The sequence below is a fragment of the Cucurbita pepo genome, chromosome LG01, assembly GCF_002806865.2.
Source record: "Cucurbita pepo subsp. pepo cultivar mu-cu-16 chromosome LG01, ASM280686v2, whole genome shotgun sequence".
Lineage (NCBI taxonomy): Eukaryota > Viridiplantae > Streptophyta > Magnoliopsida > Cucurbitales > Cucurbitaceae > Cucurbita > Cucurbita pepo.
Window position 1 is genome coordinate 12,116,223 of NC_036638.1, and position 17,801 is coordinate 12,134,023.

The following is a 17,801-nucleotide window of genomic DNA, read 5'->3' on the forward strand; positions in this document are numbered from 1 at the left end:
ACATCATTATCTAACGTCATCAAGTCATCATATAACATCATCACATCATCATCTAACGTCATCACGTCATCACATAACATTATCACATCATCATATATCAACATCACATCATCATATAACATCATCGCATCACTATCTAACGTCATCACATCAACATACAACATCAACACATCATCATGTAACGTCATCACGTCATCACATCATCACATAACATAAAACATAAATGACACGTGCAAGGGTCACTAGGCACGTGTCGTCATACATAAGACAAGTCTTTCGACCGAGCCGATAGTAAGGCCACTTACTTGGTTGGCCTTAGCTGAATTTATATCTAGCTCTAAATTCGCTTGCTTTCATTCTTCAAATTTGTTCTTACTTATATCGAGACTTCACATATTTTGAACATAAACTTCTTCTCTCGTGGGTTTCTCTTCCTCTGTTTTACATTTTTTTTTAAGTTCACAGTTACTTTTAGTCAATTTTAATCGATTCTAGAATTACACAGACAATAAAACCATAAATCCATATCTCCCATTAGTTTTAATCAATTCTAGAATTAAAACAGAAAATAGAAAATAAAAGGCAGAATTGCATATCTACCATTTTTCCCTTCTCTATATTTCCTCCGTTTTATTTTAACTTTTATTTCTTTGTATTTCCTCAGCAAAAATCTAAATAATTGAAACAGAATTTAAAAATAAAAAATAAAATAAAAAACTTACGAACCTTTGTTAATGTTTGATTAATCCACCACCCCACCATTTAGGTGTGAAAGTTATCTTATTTATAATCAAATAAATTAGAAGGATATGGAAATAGTAATAAATAGAAATAACAATAAAATAATAAGGCAAATATTAGATATTTGTCTTATAATAAAATATCAAATACAATATATATGGTAAACTATAATTTATTACTAAATATCCTTAACACCCCACCGCAAGCTGAGCGTCGGATTTGAACGAACGTGAAGCTTGGATCTAAAAAATTTAAAGAGGTTGAGAAACACTTTTCGTGAAGATGTCAACAACCTGGTTCAGATGAGGCGTAGAGAAACACTTTCTTGGCCATCGAAAATTGCAGAGGGATCGCCGCTCAGCGGCGATGCTGCCTTGGCTTCGGCGAGAATATGTCTAACCCATGAAGAGGGATTGTCGCTCAGCGGCGATGTTGCCTTGGCTCTAGTGAGAATATGTCTAACCCCATGAAGTAGAAGGGGAAACCTAGAGCAAGGAACAAAGACAATGTTGAAGCCGGAAGAGTCCCCATATTGGGAGAAGGAGCCAATTTTGGCGAGAAGGGTCGCCACATTGGGCGAAGGAGCCAATTTTGGCAGGAAGGGCGGTAATAAATAAGTTGCCTAGGCTGAGCATTTCTCTACTATTGTTTGATATTTCATGTTGTCACTAATATTAAATTCTATTTGTTGATCATTCATTCTCAACATTATAGTTCCCCTGTGGATATCTACCAATGCTCATCTGGTTTTCAAAAATGGTCTCCCCTAGATAATTGGTACATCATTCATTCTCAACATTATAGTTCCCTTGTGGATATCTACCAATGCTCATCCAGTTTTCAAAAATGGTCTCCCCAAAATAATTGGTACATCAATTATGATGTTTTCAAAAATGGTCCGCTCCATAATCCAAAATGATAAAAATCTACTGCACAATTTTGCCTCCTGGATAAGTGAAAGATCAGTCTGCTTGCTAGTTGAAGGGTGACTGTAGTTGGTCTAGCTTCACTAATACCTAACTTTTTGCAAATAGACAACAGCATTAGATTAATGCTTGATCCCAACTCATATAATGCTCGACCTAGCTTCTTCCCTCCTACTGATATTGGAATTGTAAATGAGTTTGGATCTTTCTCCTTCAGTGGGATCTTGTTTTTCAATATTCCACTACACTCTCCATTCAACGATACAACCTTGAATTCTTCAAACTTTCTTCTATCTGTGAGCACATCCTTCAAAAATTTCACATAATTTGACATTTGACATTTGAAGACATTTGCTTCAAAGCTTCCACTAAGGTATGTTTATATGAATTTCTTCTGAAATGGGCTTCTTCCTTCTTCCTTTTTATTCGTGTATAAGTAAGCTCGATTTAGGTATCCGCCTACAACCCAGTTGAAAGCTTGGTCCATACATAGAGCAGCAAACCCATGGTCCATACTTCCATTCAGCCCAACCACGCCCACAGCCTCGGCCCGTAACCCAAATACTTGCGACCTACGTACCTGAGAGAGTAAAACCAAGACCCACTACAGCAGCGCAGTTGTCTCGGCCCAATAATCATACGCGTCTCAGCCCACTGCAACTGAGACCCGCATTGCAACTCGAGACATGCGCTTGGCCCAAAACGTGACTCGTGCATGGGTCACCTCTCACCCAGCGACACGTTTCGCGCATGGAAACACCATATCATTCGACTTCAGCGACTTGGCTCAGCCCGGCCGACTCATGAGCTCTGAGTGCTGAAAGGCGGTTATTCAGCTCGGATTAACAACTTTTACATTATTCCTTTATGTTTTTTACTCTTCCCAAGCTAATTTTAACTTTAAGGTAATTGAGGTCAACATAACGTCCTATTTCCAAAGTTCAAGTTAAATTAGGTTAGAAATATGAATTACTAACGAAGCAAGATGAACATTTAAGTTGGAAATAACTCTCGACGACACTTAAAGCATTTTTTAGGGAGGAAATTTAAGCATACTCAAATTTAGGTAAAACGCCGGCTAAGGCAAACGAAGTAAGTGGTCTTACTAACCGGCTTGGTCAGACGACTTACTTTATGCGGCACGTGCGCAGTGGCCCTTACATGTGTCATTTATGCTTTATATTTTATGATGTGGTTACTATATTATATGATGATGATCAACTATGTTATATGATGATTCTATAATGTTATGTGATGTTATATGATGATGTTATATGATGATGGTCTATGATGATGACATGGTGATGATGATGCATGATATCATGACAATGTAATATGTAAGATTATAAGATTACTTAATATGGCGTTATTCCATATGAAGACGAGGTGCATGTATTAAATGTCGTGATGCATTATGACAATTATTTTTCCAAGACACAACCCTAGTTAATGTTAATGATGATGAACGTATGAAGGCCAAGTAATGCATATTACTTAGAGTAATATGCGAACAATATATAGACTTGTGTCATAAAGATGTTTTAAACATGAAAAACCACAGGGACCTTGAATATTTTGTATGTACATATACATCAGATTACTTCCTCATTTATGATGATAAGTACGAACACGTACACTACGATGATGATTATCATCATGCCTCACATGACACTCAGGGGTTTGCTGACCTCCAGACGTTGCTACGGACAACTAGCTAGACTATGATGGGTCTAGGGGGTTCGAATCCCTTGGGGATCTACGCTCGTACATGTGGTTCATGTGTCCGGATTGAGGCCACCCCTATGATGATTTTAACGATAGGTCCCTAGATCATGAATTGCATGTGTTTGCATTCCCTGACCCCAGTAGTGAGTTCACCTACTAAGTATTTCTTCTTAAGCCGTGTGCTACTTCCATTTCAGGTAAACGCAAAACACCCTATACGGCTAATGATGACATCACAAGTAGAGACCATGACACAAGTATAAGATAATGGTATTTCATTTTCTTAAACTTAGATTAGTATAGGGTGTGTTTACTTTTAATGTTCTATTTGTTTTATTCCGTATTTTTTTATATTGTTTTAAAGATGTTTTGAACATGTAAGTCCATGACAGTGTTTTATGATGAAGTTTTAAATGTTTAATTCCGAATAAGAGCATAAATTACGATGACTATAGCTAAAAACATAAAATTAAGACTTTTCTCTCTTGAAACCATTCCAAATCTAATAAAATCTAGACTTTTTCTTATCTTATTGGAACAATTCTATAAAATTAAGGTTTCTTAAACCCTAAATTCTATATCAAATTGACGAATATCACAACGTCACCGTTGTCGTTGTCTCCTTTCAATTTACAATAAACCTGTCCCATAAGAGTATACATTTGTCTAATAAAGCGATAAGTCTAATGTCACACCAATATGTCAAAAAAATCAAGTTTGCAAAATCATAACTACATAAACATATATGATTTGAAATAAAATACCTAACATACTACTTTTCATTCAAAATTAAAAAAAAAAATCAAGAGGGTCGGGTACCAATGGAAGAGTTTTATTCTCTGAATAAGGTGCGAGAGATTAGTGTCTCTTGGCTCAACACAAGGGTTCTATTAGGTAGATACTCCTCAATAATTTTTATCAAATAATATATTTTAATATCTCATTATATAATATCTTATTAAAATCATATTTAAATATTATAAAATATCATAATATATATTTAATTAATTTAAATCTCATTCAAATTTTAAATATGTTTTTACGTAGGGTATCAATATACCTTAATTGTTTTAAAATTTAATGTGTCAAATACCATTCTACTTAATATATTTTTTTTTATTTATATTTAATATATCTAAAATATTAAATATTAATTTGAAAGTATAAATTAAATATATTTTTATTTATTTAATATATCTAATATATGAAATATTAATTCAACATTTTAAATTAATTAAATCTATTTTCTCTTTTATATTTAATATATATAATATATTAAATATTAATTTGAAAATTTTTTTTCAATTTAATTGAACTTTTAGTGTTATTAGGAATTAGCAAGAACTCTATGACCTACCGATTATAAATTCAAATGATATAAAGTTAATTAATTAAACTTTTTAATTAATCCATTTTCATTTATTAATTATAGTTCACTGCACTATAGACCTAGGGTTGCACTCTTATGCACAGTAGGACAAGTTATGTCGATTGATATATCAATTACAAGTAAGTCAATCTTTCACGAGTCGTTCATAATTACAGTTGGGTCAAAAGTCCATTTTACCCCTGTAATTACATCTTTCACCTTAAATACCACTGATTCTCTAACGAACAATTTGTTTATGATCCAATCATAAACCAAGTTCCTCCTGGGCCAATGAAAGGGTGGGTCCTATAGTTCAAGTCTCAAAATAAGCACTTTCATGTACTTTCTCATATGGAAAGAAGCAAATTCCATTTGATGATATTATGTTCGGAATTTCCAATTTAGTTAAGTTCCCAAAATGATAGGCATGTTGAATCGGCTACAAGAGTCATTCTCACCCATGCCAATTAAAGGACAGACACTCACATGCAGAAGTTCATAACTCACCTAGAATCAAGATCGAGTCACATATGATCATCATGTGAAATATTAATATTCTTAATTAACGAATTTATAAGGAGAGATTAAATATTTCTTGGTCTAGTATTATACAAAGTCATTGTATAGGATACCCCAACCCACATGTCTTCACATGAACGATTTAGACCAAATCATTTGTAACAATTACAAAGTGGGTTCTATTAATAGTGTTAGCAGGAGAAGACACACAACCTTATCTATATTATATAGACCCTTTAGGTTATTAGTTGAATACTATCCTCCTATATTTCAACCACGTCCTATTGTTCAAGATTACATTAATAACTTTTGATTTTCATACGAGGGATAATATTAAATTATAAATAAAATAATAAAAATTATTATTAAAAATTAAATAATTAATTAGGAGGCTTTATGGCATAAATCTTAATAGATTCAACTTCTAGACTTGCATCGACTCAGTCTAGTGACTCGACCTGTAACGACCCTAGATTTCTACTAACCTAAAGTCGCTACCATCATCATAACCTATACTCTTATGCATAATTAAACATTTAAAATTTTCTCATAAGACAGTCATGGACTACTCTATACTAACATAAGTCTAAGAAAATAAAATAACATTATCCTATGCACGTGTCATGGTCTCTAATTGCAATGTTGTCGTTAACCGTACATGAGTGTCTTGCCTTTACCTAAAATAGAAATAGCACAAAACTTGAGTATTTTAAGAAATACTTAGTAAGTGACCCCACTATCGGTGTTAGGGAATGCAAATACATGCAACTCATGATTAGGGACATATCGTTGGGGTGGCCTCCAGTCCTGACAAAATTAGATGTGTAGTACTTTCCTACACACAGCCCACACATGCAAGCGTGGATCCCTAGGAAGTTCGCACCCCCTAGACCCATCATTGTCGACCTAGCTTCCCGTAGCGACGTCCGGAGATTAGCAAACCCCCGAGTGTCATGCGAGGCATGGTGATGATCATCATCATAGCATACGCGTTCGTACTCATCATCATAAACGGGAAAGTAACTCGATGATGACACGTGCCCAGTGACATCATAAACGCGTTCGTACTCATGATGACACGTGCCCAGTGGCTTCGCACGTGTCATATGTCTTTTATATGTGTTGTGATTATAATATGTTATGTCTATGTTATGATATGTTTATGATATGATATTATATGTCTATGATATAATATGTTTATGATGTGATATGCTTTGTAATATGATACATGTTGGACATGATATGTTTATGATATGACACATGTACAATATGACATGATGTATGATATGAATGACATGCAATGATATAATATAAAGGAAAATGGAAGGGGTTGTTTTACATGATTTAATGAATGAAAATGCCTCATGCATCGGGGAATCTCCCATTTTTATAATGGTATAGACACGTACGTTATGAGGCAAAAAAAATGATCATTATGTTCATCATAATGCTGCAACTGTCACTATTCCTACCAGATGTCCGACAACAGCACCAGAGAATGCTAACCCGACCAGGAACATGACATAGGAGATGTGCGAACCGATTGGTGGGTCCATACTCGCAAGTGTAGACAATGTGTAGAATAAATAATAAATACACATCCAATTACCCGCTTAGGATAGTCGCCTAAGGGAATATGAATTTAAATCATAGGTCTCTTTCATGATTGTATGTGTTTGCATCTAACCCCGGGCCCAGTTACTAAGTATTTCTTCAAATACTACTTCATGTGTTACTCTTATTTTTCAAGAAAAGACAAGGCTCCCATGTAGACTGACAGTGGCATCGCAACTTAGAAGACCATAACACATACATAAAGTAGTTTGCATTTATATTTGTAGACAGTAAGTTACTATAAGGTATTTCGATTTTATTTTACTTATGTCTATTTTAATTTCCGTTAAATTATTTTAAAGACCTTCGATAAATACATGTAGGTCCATGACAACATTTTATGATTATAATTCAAATGATTGTTTCCACGTAAAATGATTATGTTATGTATATAGTAGCGACCTTAAACTAAGTAGAAACCTAGAGTCGTTTCATTTAGTACTGAATAGAATAGAAAGTTATTTCAACTTGGGAAAACTTAAAATTGATGAAGTGGTTGTTCCATTTTTCCTATGATTCATGTGCTACAACGTCTTGCATTGTGTTAAAAATTATTTTTAAGAAGGATGGAAGAATAATTAATAAATAAAATTATATATATAAATCTTAATAATAATTCGAGTCGGTTTAGTTCAACCAGTTCAACCAATTTGGGACCCGAGAAACCAAAGATCCAATTCAATCTATAGCCCAACTCAACTTAACCCAAAGAAATTCATAATCGAAATCTTTAAATTTTTTTAGATCATTGATATTTTTTAATATCCCTAATGCCCTATTTTGAATGAAGTCCTTAAAGATTTGACCTTGAAATACATTCGGGCACTAAACTTTGAGACATGTAAGAACAAACCATAAATCAAAAGCAACAAATCATATAGAAATTAAATAACACCATGACATTATTTCATTAACACTTAAATCATAAGAACATATACTAGGTTATATAAGGATGGTGCATAAAGAACGTATACTAGGTTGTCACTTAGGAGCTCATTTCTAGTTATGTTTTGGACTCGGAGCAGACTTGTGGATTGGTCCCTTCGGCTTGATGTTTAGGAAAAATGAATCAGGGAATGGTTGCTTACGAAGTGGTGCAGTATTAGTAATCGTTGTGACCTGTAACGCTTTTAGATCCGCCTTCCCTTTTCTAGAAGTCGCCATGGGCATGGAAGGAAAAGACATGGTGAGGAGGAAGAAGAAGATGAAAAAGAGAGCTCCACGTTGTAAAGACATTGTCGAATGTAAAAAAGTAGACAGGTTGGGTGTTGTGAATGATGTCTTAAATAGAATTTGAACATTGATGTTCTTGTCTTTATGTTTCTTTTTAGCCTCATTTTACCATACCCTTCTTATTCACCATATCTTTTTAATCAATAATTTACCATTACAATTCACCATATCTTTTTAATCAATAATTTACCATAAATTTTAAAAGTTGCCTTTTTTATTCACCATATCTTTTTAATTAACAAAAAATTTATTTCTTAAAAAATGAAAACAAAAATAGAAAATACTAGATGGGAATGAATAAATTTGCATCTAAAAGTAATATCTCGTGATAGGGAGGTCTCTCATGATCAGATTTTCAACACTTCGAATTTCGGACCATAACTAAAAAAACAATTTAAATCAAATTAAAAACCGACAACACCTCAGTTAAAAATAAAATAAGCTGATGTTGTTCAAATTTATTACAAATGGAGAACGAGTTTGGGATACATTTACAAACAAAATACAAAAGACTCAAAATATAAAGACAAACTTATGCCTCAGAATGACCCTTTCTGTGATGTGACTGCACAACTACTTAACGCTCTTCAAGATTTACCGATAGTTAGCGAACACTTGAGAAAAATGAAGAAAGGAGTGATTATAAAAATACTTATTGAGAAACCTTCTTGTAGTCTCTCGTCGCATCCTTAAACTAGTTGGTTGACATAGGATTTTCTCTAGGCTCTAAGAAATTTAAATCTAATTCTACGAGGACCTCAAAGTTCTGAACGGATCTCATGACCAACCCACTGTGGATCTGGAGGTGGTTCACCCATCTCTAGTGGCATATCCATAGGCAGAAAATCTCCTCTGGGAACTATTTTACTGTTAAACTGAGTCAACTTGCATAGTCACAATAGTGAATGACGAGTATCATGGATGGTTTGAGGCACTACCTCATTAAATCTATTAATGATAGTATGACATCTAACCGGTCTGTACATCATCCATGAAAGTTTAACTAGCATACCTTTCCATAGGGCCATAGACACTCTAAGTATAGGGGTGCGACCTCATGTGCTTGCCAGCTACTAGGTTACTTGCATGGTCCCATGCCCCCTCTAAGGGAGAGATTACAGCACGAATATCATGTTTGGGAGACCCCTGGCCATTTCCACAAGATATGGCTCCTGGTCGCCTCGATATGCTACACTATCCGGCCCATGCCTGGCTTGACGGTACCTGAAATTATACAACTTAGTATGGTGTTGCTAACACTAAGGGCATATTAAGTTTTCTTAGTCATCTTTGTGATAGAGGTGTGCTAGGTTAATGGGAGTTGTTTAGCACTTTAAATACCACCTCACATTTCGAGGATGTTTCGGGTTAGCTCCTTAGAGCTAATCCAATCTTTGGGTGCACTTAGGTCTAGACCTCTTATCTCTTCTCACGATCCTTGGGTGCTCAGTCTACTAGAAATGTACTGACCTAGGTCAATGTAAAAACCGTTCTAGTTCTAATGCTCTAATCTTCATTTGGTTTTCTCATGCATACTTTGTTAGGGAGATATTCCTATCAATCACCCAAAGCAAATAAAAAATAATATAAACATTCATGTAAACTCAATGGAGAAATAACATCCATCAATCATCTAAGTATAGATTGCACTATCTCATCTTCCTTTTTTAACACAGCGGGAAGCATTAAAATTAGCATGCATCTTAAAGTCTCATTCTAGGGGCATTTCGGTAATTATTCATAACATATATAGCATATTCATCCAAATTGCCTTTCTAGAGTCCTAAATATGCATATTTTAACTACCTAAGGTAAGATGTGCTCACATACTACACGTCCTAACAATCCCTATAAATGTTATCTTAAGATAGTTCGAATGGCTACTTACATGATGACATGTGCCATCCCAAGCTAACTTTTTCATGTGTTAGATGCTCCATAATTTCTAAAATATTTATGGTAGGTCCTAATTCAAAGTCATAATAAGGTTAATATCAAAATCGAGATGAAAAGCAGTTGAAAGGGCAAAAAATTAACCTCACGTGCGTGACACTCGCTTACACATGCCTGAAGGTAGCCCCACATGCGCTACAGGGGAAGGACACTCACGGGTTGGCGAGCCGGATCGGGTTAGTTAGAATGGGTTGCCATTCAGAGGAAAAGCATGTCACAGATCATGAATTGGGTCACATGTCGAGTCGCGCACAGATCTTGAATCTCCCTTCGCATCTAGTAATTATCTAACACGTCCGAGAGGTCTAGGGTTGTTAAGCCATGACTTTTAAGGGATCAAATCAAAGTGTTAGATACCATAATGGTAGCAAAGGCACAACTAGAAGCGAGGAGGAGATATGGAGGAAAGCAATTTGTTCAAGTCCACTCCTTAGTGTTATATTCCAAGTTTATGGTACTAAGACCAACCTCCCACCAAGGTAGCAACTTGACATTGTTGGGGTTATGCTTACCTTGGCAAAGAGCCAATAAAGGTGTCTTAGGACTATCGTAAAACTAGTAAAACTTGTAGAACTTGCAAGCTAAGACCGACCTTTTTAACACACCCAGACAGCTAGGTACGACTCTACCAGACTCGTCTCATGCCCTAATATCACCTTAGACCTTGTGATGGTGGTGCAACATGATCTCAGGTTTTTTCCCACCAAGGTGGGGTGCCCTGTCTATGTTTTGTTGTAGAATGTTATGACTTATACCACGCTGCAAAGGACACATAGAACCTTGAACATAGATATTCAAACTATGTTGTGGGGATGCATGAAATTAAAAACATAAGACTATGTTAGAGGGGATGCATGAAACTCTGGACATGGTATCATGATAAGATTCATGTTGTTCACCGACCATAGGACCTAACAAGTCTTCCGATCAAGACTAGTGTTGTGTATTATGTGTGGACGGGAAGTGGACAACCCATTAGGATCCATTCTTCTAAAACTCGTCCTAGGATGAGAGACCACCAAGCGAGAATAGTAGTGGGTCAATTTAGTCAAATTTGAACCTTCTCCATAAAAATAGTTTAAGAAAATATTGATCATAACTCAATTTTTCACCTAATGCTTCAAACTCCCCGAATATTATTTGCACATGGGACTTTGGATTATAAGGTCTTATACACATAGCTGCAACTATTTTTTAGTCCTCATTTAAGTCTTACTACAATCTCTAGCAGATGAGTGAGAGACCAAAACGAGAAATAATTTTTTCTATACGTCTCAATGTCACTCTGATTGAAGAATGAAAAATGTCGTCAATGACACCCTTATGGTAGCCCTATAGAAAATGACCCAAAGATGATGGAGAGCGAAACCATTTTCAAATGTTTTTCTACAGAACATGTGGATCTGTTTAGTCAAATTTGAATATTCCTCACAAAACACTCTAAAAATATTGATTATAACTCAGATTTTTCAGTTCATGCTTCAAGTACCTTTAATATGGTTTTTGCATACTAGTTTTGGTTGCAAGGTCTTGTGGTTTAGAGTTTGAGTTTAGAGTTTAGGGTTTCAAATTTAGAGTTAAGAGGGTTCGGGTTTTAGGTTTCAGGTTTCATGTTTTAGGGTTTAGGATAAAAACTTAAACCCTAAATCCATTGCTATCTTCTCAAGTCTACTATTGCCCATAGATAATTTTGTCTTATAGCATTCATCTTCTCCAAGTGGAACGGAACACCAAGCAAAGAGACCGTTAGTGACGTCGTCCAATGAGAAACACAGAAACAAGGTCAAACAAAAAAAATGGGAACTGAGAAGACAGTCTAACGGAGAAATAAAGAGGCGACTAGCGAACAACGTCAACATTTGCTATGAGATGAGAATGATGTCGACGAAGAAATAAAGAGGCTAATAGCGAAGACAAACATTGTGAGATGAGAACGATGAAGACAAAGAGTAGAAAGACAATAAGAAAGATGAGAACGATGGAAAAGCATACTTCATCATTACAATTATTAATTCAATCTCGCGCACTCGCGCAGAGAAGAGAGAGTGACAAAAAGTTATTAATTCAATCTCGTGTCGGGTTGGGTTCTCTATTTGACCACCTCGGTTCATAAGCATACAACAAAAATTCAAACCTCATTTCTTGCTCTTTGTACTTTTAGTCTTAGAACCTTGAACTTTCTTCCTCGCTTTCTTGGGTGCCTGCCCCTTTCCTCCTGTTTTAACACGCTTCCGCCCCTACATTGCCCATTTCCGGATCATAATCATACACTCATTCAACAGATAACATAAGCAATTGAATATCAAAGCTTAGAAAGAAACATACCGATGATTTTTCGTCTTTATTTTTAGATTTTTTGTTGAGCGCTTCGGCAGGCTCGTTTTGGTCTGTTGGAACTTTACTTATTTTCTCGCCCTCATCTTCAGAATCAAATAAGAAGCCATCCAATGTTCCTATAGATGAAGCAGATTGAATGAGGATAGAACAATTTAGAGAAATTGACAATGGTGTAAATTTCAAAGCAAGTCAACCTTCAACCATGGTTTCAGCCTCATCAACGTTGGAGAGTGCCTTCAGCTGTATGAAGTCATTCATGATAGATTCTATCTGATCAAGTGGCATACGTCCAAACAAGTCATATTTTCTATGGCAGTTCTAGGACAATGTAATGAAAAATACAGCAAATTAAAAACAAAGAGGTGCTAAATAAGGAAAATGTAGTAAGTACATGAGAAATCAACCGTAAATGTAACGGCCTACTAGCAGATATTGTCCTCTTTGGACTTTTCCTTTCAGGTTTTCCCTCAAGGTTTTTAAATCGCGTCTACTAGGAGGAGATTTTCACACCCTTATAACTAATGTTTCATTCTCCTCCCCAACCGATGTGGGATCTCACAATCCACCTCCCTTCAGGGCCAACGTCGTCGCTGGCACTCGTTCCCTTCCCCAAACAATGTGAGACTCCCCAATCCACTCCCCTTCGGGACCCAGCATACTTGCTAACATACCACTTCGTGTCCACCCCCTTTCGAGGCTCAATCTTCTCGCTAGCACATCGCCCGGTGTTTTGCTCTAATACCATTTGTAATGGCCCAAACCCACTGTTAGCAGATATTGCCCTCTTTGGACTCTCTTCTGGGCTTTCCCACAATATTTTTAAAAAGCGTCTATCAGGGGAGGTTTCCACACCCTTATAAAGAATATTTCATTCTTCTCCCCAACCGATGTGGGATCTCACAGCAAACGTTCCAGCGAACTACATTATTATTAATATACAAGAGAATGTGAACAAGGTAATAGATGGGAGAAAAGGACGGACCTTCGCCTCCGACTGACCAAAGCTAACCTGAACAAGACAAGATCTACATCAACAAAACCAGGTGGAAAATTTCTTAAATAATTCATTTTGGAACAATAAAAAGCAATAAAAAAGGGTCTTTCATTTCAACGTGACTTTCACGTACGGAGTTCGTAATAAAAAAAAGTTCCATTTCAAGAATCAGAAAAGTGGAGAATGATAACATACAACGCAAAATGTCCTTGAAGGAACTACTGCCGCTCTATAAATTGTACCTGAGTTGGGAAACCATAGGCAAGTTACCAACAATGGCAAAACATACCAATATCTTTGAAATAAGCCAACGAGGTCCGAAAGAACGATATAGAAACTCGACATTAATCACGAGTATGGAATAAATAAACATTTGCAAACATATGTTGAAGTACACCTGACCCTTAATGGAAAAACATAGAACATATGAATGAAACATACCTTTCAAATCGAGGCAAAGTTCATTTTTTGCAAATGAGGAATCAGAAACTACAATTCGTCCTACAGCACCCATGTCACCACTCAAATCTATTGAATTTCCTTCACACTCAACAAGTGCCTGCATAAGACAATAGTTTTTACAATCTTGTATTAAATATTCTTTCTTCACTTCCCCTCTTCCCTCCAAAACCCGACTCAGAAACTAAAAAGGATGTACACGGGCCCATAATAGAATGAACCTCACTTATATATATATATATATATGCGTATATAATGAAGCAGAAAGGTTTAAAACCTAAATCATGACAAGAGGCAGCTGCCAAAAGAACTCGTTTATTGTAATCTATGTTGCAACACTACCTTCAATCTTTGAACTTTGTCAGACAGCACCAATGGCAACCTTGAGGAGGAAACCTGTAAATTGAATTGCTAAAGCAAATAAGTGGCCAGAGTATAATGAACTATATAGGTTTGTTCTTTTCAGTTTGAGCTTAAATCTTACAGGACGTTCGTTGCAGTCATCCAATGCATCTTTTTCTATGATCTCCACATCTCCACCATTGCTTACATAGCATTCAGATCCTGAATGGACGAAAGTTTTTCACAAAATATTCCAATACAAAATCATGCATAACAGACAGTAGCTTTCATGCATGATGCAGCATACAAGATCAAGACTCGAGTAATTTTAATGTTTTCTTCATTAGTCACTAGAGCTTCTACCTTTTAATGTTATGCATTATTATCGTACTACTCTCTCACCTTCCAACGTAAGTCGTTCTTTATTTGTATCAGAAATGACTATCTTCTCTTCGGGCGAAGTGCAAACTTCTGATTTGACCTGTTTTTTTGACAACTTTTTATCTGATATTTTCCTTGATTTAGATTTTCCACCTGCATTTTCATCCTTCCCTCTCCCTTGGAAGTGAGATGTCGTAAGTTCAGATAATTCTTCATGATGACCATAATCCTCCTTTATAAAACTATTAACAGGCGATAACTCAGAATCCGATGATAACATCAAAACTGACTGCTTTGAGATCTGATAAATGAAAACAAGAATCTCCCATCAGAAAAGTAGATTTTACTACAAACAACTTAGACTAGAATATTAAAAAAATTCCCAACCATCCCGTACTTATGTAGAACTCTTGAAACAAATTAGATGAAGATTACTAATATTCCTAATAATACACACACACAAAAGTAAAAATCCAGAAGTAAATTCTCTCACTTCATTTCCTGTACGTTCCTCAAGTTTCACTTCCTTTGCCAGATTATGGTTGTCACTGTCCCCTGCATTATAACAATCAGACCAAAGAGTTATTGATCCAGAAAGCATAATTTAAGGATGATAATCTAAGTCCTAGTAGTTAGGAATCCACGTAAAGTCATTAAAGTTTCCAGCTTAGGATTATTAGAGTAACACCAAAACCAAAGCTCTTCATAAACATGATTTCTCTCTTGCCTTTACTTTCATTTCCTCTTGGGTGCCAGACAATGTTCCTACAAGATGAGAACTGAGACTTTTTAAGTTTAACTTTGATATACCTTGAATCTGATCTCCATCTGAATCTTGTGTGGTTTTAAGTGAAGATGGACCCTTTTGATCAATTGAATCACCCATTGATAAGCTACCATTCGTTGAAGATTCAGAATGAGAGGATAGGGCAGCACTAGTTGGTGCCTATTCAACCAAGTAAATTGTTCTTGTTGGTATCAATTATCATGAAAAATATATGAACTTTGAAATGATCTCAAAGTGCAGGATTGATAATGAAGATGAAGACATATACTAGTAAATAACTCTGCAATAATTGCTTCACGATTTCAAACCTTTAAAGACAATTCAAACATACAAACTCTAGAAGGAAAAACATGACTGAAAACTTGTATCTTAACCTTAGTATCAGTGTTACAAATATATGATTTTTCTCTCTCCTCTTTAAGACAACTATTTCAACAACTTTTGGGAAGAATGAGTATGATAGTTCTTACAACTACAAATCAGCCTTTTGAAAAGCAAGAACGTAGAGTTGAAACCCCTGCAATTGTTCAAAATTATCTGGGAAGACAGTTTTTGAAGTTCATATATGAATAGAAAACTTGGAAAATTCAAATCCACGTGAAGAGTGATCTATAATAGTGAAACAAAACCGTCAAGTAGACAAAATTACTTGGAAAGAACGCATCCAATCCGGAGACTGCTCTCTCGAGCTGCTCATTTTGGCCTTCAAGCGAATTCAGAAGTCTTCTGGTCTTCCCACAGTAGCATGCCGCTGCCAAATAATATCCTTGGATTGGAGATCCACTGCCAAGCTCTTCCCCAGCACTCTCCTCAAATCTAGTTTCAAAAGCAACACTACATTACTTATCCTATCAAATAAAGAATGCCCATAAACATTAATCAAACGCGGCATGCCAAGAGCAGAAATAGTTTCGTCGAGTCATAAAGAATGCAGATGTTCTTAAACAAAATAATTTTCGTTAATTGCTTCTTCATTTGTAGATGCAATAAAATGCGTAATTACCCTCCAATGAAGTATGTAGCAAAAGATAAAGAAAATTTTGACAGCAGAAATTGAAATTAGATCTCCAAATGAAAATTGTTTAGTACTAGCTCACTCAGCATAAATAACATAACCATAGAAATAGGGATTCCCACGTAACGAGCACATGCACAGATTTTCAAATATTAACTAGAACACAGAAGAAAAAAAACCGAGCTCTAGTATTCTCGTCACAAGATCGAAAAACACTGTATTCAGTAAAAGATAAACAGCTCAGTTTTCAAAGCATCAAGTATAACAGAGTTGATGTTCATTCACGCCATGATACTTGAAGGACATAACATGAACAACTAGAGAGACCCCAAGTATTTCTATTGAGACACATAATTGAAGGTGGTAAGTCAATAAGTTTGACTTAGTAAAAGAAGTTATTAACACGGAGCAACTTTATAAGAATTATTAGCCGCTATTAACTTGTGGAGCAAGTTTAGGAAAATGGTTAGTGCTTTCTTTAGGAGAATGGTCAGTAGTTATTAACCTGTAAAGTAAGTTTAGAAATAACCCTTTATTCACATTAACAAAAATAATTGAAAAGCATAGTAATTAAAATTCTTTAGTACAAAAAAACTCTCCCTCGAGTTGTTCTTTCTGTTTCGGCTTTTCATTTCGGTGTGCTTTGATTGAGGATCAAAATCAACATTTGGTATCAGAGCCCCTCATTATGTATCTAGTCGGACAAGTAAGTCAGAAAAACGAACCCAAGGGTTGAATGAAGACTTCACAGGTGCATCAAGAACTCGAGACAGGTAATGGATGCGTTCTTTCCAATTGATATATCAACAAATTGATTGACCATCCAAGAAACTCTAAAGAAAGCCCTAAAAAACCAGCTCTCCAGATCTTAAAATAGTAGAATGGTATACCAGGAGACCCGAAAAATAATGAGAAAATCAAAAGGTGAATGCAGCTGGAAGGACCTTACAGAGTGCCAGATTTAACATTATCTCAACTCTAGAGACCACAGCATCTAATTAAACATATTACGAAGATCTGGAGATTAGGGAAAACAACAAATACTTAGCACTGGAGAATCTCTTTACAAGTTTCCATTCTTTTTTCTTTTTTTTTCTTTTGAATAGTGTTGAAGACTAATAGAAAAGACATACGAATGAATGTTTCGATACAGATGTTAAGGGAAATTGAATATGAGGTGCTAAGAAAAAGCCAGAAAAGGAACAGAAAATCACTCACTTGATCTTGAGAGGCCGCACGACAGCACCAGAGTAATGGGAAAAAAACAATGAACAAACGACGGCGCGCTGTCTCCCTCCTCCTCGCTATCTTCCTCCTCCTTCGGAAGCAGAAAATGTAATGGAACGCCAGAAAGGTAGGACGGGGCAAAATTTCAATCAGCGCCCGCTTGATCTTTTTTTTTTCCC

The 17,801-nt window shown here is 35.8% G+C and overlaps 1 protein-coding gene across 2 annotated transcripts; it reads right to left on the minus strand.

Moving 5' to 3' along the window:
- Positions 1-12,048: 12,048 nt before the first annotated feature.
- On the minus strand, positions 12,049-17,801 carry LOC111779873 (DNA-binding protein BIN4). 2 transcript variants are annotated; one of them, XM_023660053.1, is made up of 13 exons: positions 17,614-17,801; positions 16,030-16,196; positions 15,404-15,539; positions 15,087-15,148; positions 14,615-14,894; positions 14,355-14,434; positions 14,213-14,266; positions 13,853-13,970; positions 13,607-13,653; positions 13,400-13,426; positions 12,612-12,687; positions 12,406-12,533; positions 12,049-12,317 (listed from the first exon to the last, which is right to left on the minus strand). In XM_023660053.1, the coding sequence occupies exons 2-13, from the start codon at positions 16,075-16,077 to the stop codon at positions 12,216-12,218; spliced, it is 1,158 nt and encodes a 385-aa protein (XP_023515821.1). In that variant the 5' UTR covers positions 16,078-16,196; positions 17,614-17,801; the 3' UTR covers positions 12,049-12,215. The 2 variants fall into 2 exon arrangements, with proteins under 2 accessions (XP_023515821.1, XP_023515829.1); XM_023660061.1 differs by having other exon boundaries at positions 16,030-16,228.